Below are 6,256 nucleotides of genomic sequence, written 5' to 3'. Positions count from 1 at the left end.
AGTCACCCATGTCCTTCTCTCAGAGTTTACCACCGTACTTCCCTCACTCTCACTTTGTAAGAGGAGATCTGTGACCACTCAGTCAGACCTCTGTGTAGAGTGAAAGAAGCAGGCCTTTCCCGCCTCTCTGTGCACATTGAAGCTGTGTGTTATACCATCTATGTAATGACACATGAGGCCTGTTCGTGATTCAAGCGCATAAACACACTTCATCTTAACTCCTTCCTTGTGTTCAGGTGGTGCTCTTCGCTTTGACCAACAGAGAGCGACAAACCCAGCGGGCCCGACTTCCGTTTGGACGGTGAGAGGCATCATGGGATATGTAGTGTGCTCGCAGGCCCTATAAATGATTATGAACTTCCTTTAACTTCCTCTTTACTGCGCGAGCCTGAGCGAGACAGGTACGGTTACCATCCTCATTCTTACCAGCAATACAAACTTAGTGTATTTGGACCTCCACGTTTAAAAACAGTCAGAGGACATGAAATTAAACCTATGCCTGTGCCGATTGATGGCCTGCATGTATTTTTTTAACGCGTTTTTAAACGAAAAGCGCTTCAGCTAAGCTAATGCTAGCTGTTAACATTAAACAACGTGGTGCGGTGTAGCTGCGGCCTAGTCTTACAGATGCTAAAATACCCGGTCTGTTAAACATTTATACTCGGTTTATTGTGGTTTCAGAAACATTTAATGAAGCATATCCGATGTATCTGTCTTGCTATTCAATTCAGTCCTTACACATTACCTGTGTCTTCATAAACCATACGATCGTGTGGCAAATCTGACCGATAGAGTTGAAGCAGGGAAGTAATAGTGACAGTTGTAGGTCCCTTTAGCCTGGTAAAAGGTTAATGTTTTTTTTTTTTTTAATTATTCAGTAAACTCTTTGAAAAACTGAACTAGACTGACAGATGGAGAGCCTATTTGGCTTAATTGAACTGACTCTACTTTTTGAGGTTGACTTGATTGTCTTAGTTGTAAATTGTAACTTGAGTTGTTGCTGCACATGCTTTTATCTGGAACATGCATAATCAGTTTGCCTTTAAAATGTCTTCTGTGCACAAGAGTCAAATAACATGTCAACCTTGAATAACCCATTAAAAGTGTAATATGGTATAAATCTTATAGGTAGCGTCCCCCTCATTGTAATTTCTTGGTTTTGCAGGCACTTATAAGCCATCATGCCCGTTGCCAGAAGCTGGGTTTGTCGTAAGACATATGTCACCCCCCGCCGCCCCTTCGAGAAGTCCCGTCTCGACCAGGAGTTGAAGCTCATTGGTATGTTTTCATCTTCATAACTTTCATATCTCTCTCTCTCTCTCCCCCCCTCTCTCTCTATATATATGTAGAAATAATTCAAGGCATTCCCTTTAATGAGCTAGACTTAACTGATTACGGTGTTTCATCTCCCTTTAAGGCGAGTATGGGCTGAGGAACAAGCGTGAGGTGTGGAGGGTCAAGTTCACCCTTGCCAAGATCCGCAAGGCTGCCAGAGAGCTGCTCACTCTGGATGAGAAGGACCCAAAGCGTCTGTTTGAAGGTGGGTAGGATGAGTTATAGCTGGTTTGTGTTGGCCGATGATTTAAATATATAAAGTGTCAGACTTCACCATGGTGTCACGAATTCCTCGTCAATGAGGCCAATATTCCTGCTCTGCATAAATTTTTGAACATGTCTCTGTGGTTGTATGTTTAAATGACATTTTGTGTATATGTGTGGTTTTCCAGGTAACGCTTTGCTCAGGCGTCTGGTGAGAATCGGTGTGCTCGATGAGGGTAAGATGAAGCTCGATTATATCCTGGGCCTGAAGGTCGAGGACTTCTTGGAGAGGAGGCTGCAGACACAGGTCTTCAAGCTTGGACTTGCCAAGAGCATCCACCATGCTCGTGTCCTTATCCGCCAGAGGCACATTCGGTAAGTTTAAAGCAACACATAACAGGCTCAGTGGGTTGTTTTTTTTTTTTTTTTTTGATGGACTCATGAGAACCTGTCGATGCTTCCTCTTCCATCAGAGGACCACCAACCTGTAACACACCCTGTTGACAACAGTTAAGATTTTCATCAAGGTCAATTCGGTATCAAAACCGTATACCTTGTCAGTAGACATTGCCCAGAGCCAATCCTGCCGCCGAGGGCGCAGACAGTGCCACAGTGTTGTGGCCGCCAGGTAAGGTATGGGGGATTGCACCTCGGGCAATTGTAGTATTCACTACAGCATTGGATATGAAGTACTCAGGCTGATGATTTAAGTCATAAGTTCAGATTTCCTGTGGTGTCAAGAATTCCTCGTCAATGAAGCCTGCAGTAAATTATACATGTAAAATATTAAAGATTCACACCTTTTCCACCCAGAAAACTTGTGCTTTTTCAGCTTTTAAACTCCAAAGACAATTCTTAAGTGCAACTGAAAGATGCATCAACATTTTCTAAAGTCCTCCCGTCTTTATTGTCTGTCTTGGCAGTGTGCGCAAGCAGGTGGTGAACATCCCCTCTTTTGTGGTTCGCCTGGACAGCCAGAAGCACATTGACTTCTCCCTGAGGTCTCCGTACGGCGGTGGACGCCCAGGCCGCGTCAAGAGAAAGAACGCCAAGAAGGGCCAGGGTGGAGCTGGAGGAGCTGACGATGAGGAGGAGGATTAAGAAGGATGTTGTTCAGGAGTGTTTCTTGATACTTCCTGTTGTGACAATTCTCAATAAAATGTTTGGTTTATCCAAAAGAAAGTAGTTGACTCTATGCAGTTTTATTAAAATGTAAACTTAAGTTTAAGAGCTTTACTCAAACGGTAGCAAAGTGGTGTACACAAAGAGTCAAATAAGGGCATTAAATAGAAGAATACGTAATATTACAGGATACAGCTGACATATGCTGCATCATGATGATAAAATTTATTCATATAGCACATTTCAGAAACAATCTAGTGTTTTTGTATCATCCAGAGAAGAAAATCCCTGAAAGTTATATATGTGGACCTGTAGACTGGCTAGCTGAGCCTCAGCTGAAGATCTCATGGTTACTAACAGGGGTATACTTCTATGCAAGTGTGAAAAGTCAGTGACAAAAAAAATCTTAAAATAAATTATAGATTAAATAGGTGGCCAATTAGGAGAGGCTTAAATAGGAATAATACATTTATGGGGATTAGTAGAAAGTGTGGCTGCTGCATTTTAGACCAGCTGTAACTTGTATGTTTCTCAAAGATAGTGTATGAGATGCAACAGTATGTACTGACTCTAGATTTCTTCCAGATAATTTTGAGCTAATTTTACTAAGTCTCCTTAACTGTGTGAAACAAAACTTGACACCTGAACTGACATGCTTATTTATACTGAGGTTTTTAAAATATACAGCGTTATAGACATAGTTCAGGTATGTATCTGTGAGTGTGCTAGATGCCAGATTAAGCTGACAACTGTTATGTTACTCTTATTCATATTTTGCCAAATAGAAACACAGGAAGTTTAGTTTAATATTATTTATGAGGTTAAAGAGCTGTGAAGCTGCGTGTCATCTCCATAGTATTGAAAACTCAAACTATGCCTGTGGATGACAAACTCAAGGTCATAGTTCTTATAGTTTTGTAATCTCAAGATAAGACTTTAATGATCCTACAATGGGGAAATTTGTGTGTTACCTCAGCTCAGGTACAGATGGCAGAAGAAAAGGACAAAAAATACAAACAAATACAAAATAAGTAAGATTAAACACTATATACAACAGTAGCATACACAGTATGTGATTATGGATAGAGCGTTGTGGAAATATGCAAGACACAAATTTAACTATTCTACCACTACTATTACAGTGTAAGTAATAGATATCTATAAGTATAAACATGTACACAGACACATGTACACAATAAATATACATATGGATGATACACATGCATGAAGTGTGACTGTGGATGTCAACAATGTCCTGTGACTCATGACATCGTGATTGAGGAGTTGCTGTTGGGATGAATGATCTGTGAAAGCGCTCCTTCCTGCAGCAAGGGTGTTTCAGTCTCCCACTAAAGGAGCTGCTCAGCACACTCACAGACTCATGCAGAGGGTGATGTGGGTTGTTCATGATGGATGTCAGCTTTACTAACATCCTCCTCTCGCCGCCTCCACAGACTCCAGAGCACATCCCAGCACAGAGCTAGACCTCTGCACCAGTTTGTCAAGCCTGCTCCTGTCCCTGTCCGTGCATCCGCCCCCTCAGCAGGCCACTGCATAGAAAAAGGGAGATGCTACCAGAGTATCATAGAATTTTCTTAACAGAGTCCTGCACACTCCGAAGGACCTCAGTCTCCTCAGCAGGTGGGGTCGCCTCTGGCCCTTCTTATACAGGACATCTGTATTTGTAATAAATTAGTTTTTATTTTCTCTAGACTTTTCGCGTTTAATTGAGTTTAGTTTCAGTTAGTTTTTAGTTAGTTTTTTATTTGTTTTAGTTTTTATTAATTATTATGTCATGAAGGGAATATGTCAGGGGCCAGATTTAAGAAAAGCAGTACAGGTAATACAGTAAAAACACAACTTTTTTTTAAAGCAGTTGACTCAGTCTTGTAAACATCCAAAGTCTCAATAAGGCATCTATCAAAGCCTTATATAGCAAGTTTTAAATATATATTCAGTCTATCCTTCAAGATCAGGAGCTTGCGGGTCCTGCGCAGAACCTTAGCTGTTCCTAGGACTGCAGTCTTCTGGACAGAGATCTCAGGTGTTATTCCTGGGATCCATCATCATTGCAATCTAAAAATAAAAGGAGAAATTTTAACGCCATCACCCTCAGGTGCTCAGAAATAACCTGATATTTTATGTCAGTTTTTGTTTGGATGGATCTGCGTCTTACCTGAGCCCTGTAGCCCACCAGATCTTCACAGCCATGTTGTAAATGGGTGTGTTGAACAACACCTGTCAAAGAAATAAGTTACTCAATGTTACTTCAGTTGATTCTCATCAAATTCTTTCAACTGTTGAAATGCTGTAAAAACATAATAATAATAATGATGATAATAATAATAATAAAGTCATTAATTACTAGGGTACCTACTGACATATTTTCTTAGTTACTGATGTTTAGAGAGGCCACACTCGTTATGGTTCACAGGGGTTCAGGAGTGAGTGATGAAAGTGATGCTACATTTGAGTCTGTCTCTGGACTTGTTGTTTGCTGTTCTATGAGTTCAGCAGGTGGAGGTGAAACCACAGCTGGGAGCAATTCTCTGGTGGGTTGGAGGATCATACATCATACTTCAGGTTCATTATTATAGTTACATTCTTCATGGTCTGAACCTCAGACATGAACTGGTCAGAAGAACTGAGTCAGTTCTGCAACAGAAAGAGAACTAAGACAGCCTCACCATCACCTCTATCTGACAACACACTGTTAATGATTTGTCTTCTCAGTGTTTTCATAATATTTTCAGTCACTAAATACAATGAAAAGCAGAAAATTCCAAGTTGAATATTCAATACTAAAGTTCCAGATTATGAGAAGTGACCCCAAACAGCATATTTATTTTCTTCTGTCCATCAAAGTCAATAAGATTCAAGAGATTTTTGTAATTCCACTTGTCCAAAAAACAAATAAAGAAATTAAGAGTAGAATTTTGTTAAGCTGACCTCTTTTATTGTGTTACTTGGTTCTTAATTTTTATTTTTTATTTTTTGGCATTTGGAACTTTTTTAAGATTACACCTGTGCCTGTATGTTCTTGCCTGGTCCCTGATAGCAATCAAAAGTTCCCAGTAGAGGTTTTAACCTTCAGCACCACACAAAGCTGTGGGTTTGTTTTTATTTTCAATATCTCACACACCGTACTACACTACACATTGTAATTACTGTACTTCTAATTTCTGAAAAAATTACTCTAAAGCTTCTTTTAATGTTTCAAAGTCTATTTTGGACATTAACTGAGGTATAAAAATATGCATTACAAGGTTCACGTTTGGGCCCGTGGCATCAGGAGTAAATTAGATTTAGTCAGTGTCTGTGCCAAATTAATTCAACTTGCCACCAGAACTGACAAATATATTCATAATTAACACACTTCCCACTGTGTGAAGACTGCATATCTGCAGGTAAAAAAAAAAGAAAAGGAAAAAAAAAACTATTAAAAACTAATTTTCATTTGATGCCCCTCTTACTCTGTAATTCACTCATTTGCTGATATTCACACAGACACACATAATTACATTGCCACGTTAAAACTGTACCGGAAAAGCCAGTCCACTGTTGGACAGTTTTCAGTAAAATACAGTGAGCCACA

The 6,256-nt window shown here is 39.9% G+C and overlaps 1 protein-coding gene across 1 annotated transcript; it reads left to right on the top strand.

The window, feature by feature from the left end:
- Positions 1–279: 279 nt before the first annotated feature.
- On the top strand, positions 280–2,724 carry rps9 (ribosomal protein S9). Its single transcript, XM_031744338.2, has 5 exons — positions 280–401; positions 1,166–1,278; positions 1,418–1,540; positions 1,728–1,914; positions 2,463–2,724. Exons 2-5 carry the CDS (start codon positions 1,182–1,184, stop codon positions 2,638–2,640), a joined length of 585 nt encoding a protein of 194 aa, XP_031600198.1. The 5' UTR covers positions 280–401; positions 1,166–1,181; the 3' UTR covers positions 2,641–2,724.
- Positions 2,725–6,256: the final 3,532 nt, after the last annotated feature.

The sequence above is a fragment of the Oreochromis aureus genome, linkage group 11, assembly GCF_013358895.1.
Source record: "Oreochromis aureus strain Israel breed Guangdong linkage group 11, ZZ_aureus, whole genome shotgun sequence".
Lineage (NCBI taxonomy): Eukaryota > Metazoa > Chordata > Actinopteri > Cichliformes > Cichlidae > Oreochromis > Oreochromis aureus.
Note: the sequence above shows the minus strand (reverse complement) of the source record. Positions and strands in the feature narration are given on the sequence as shown.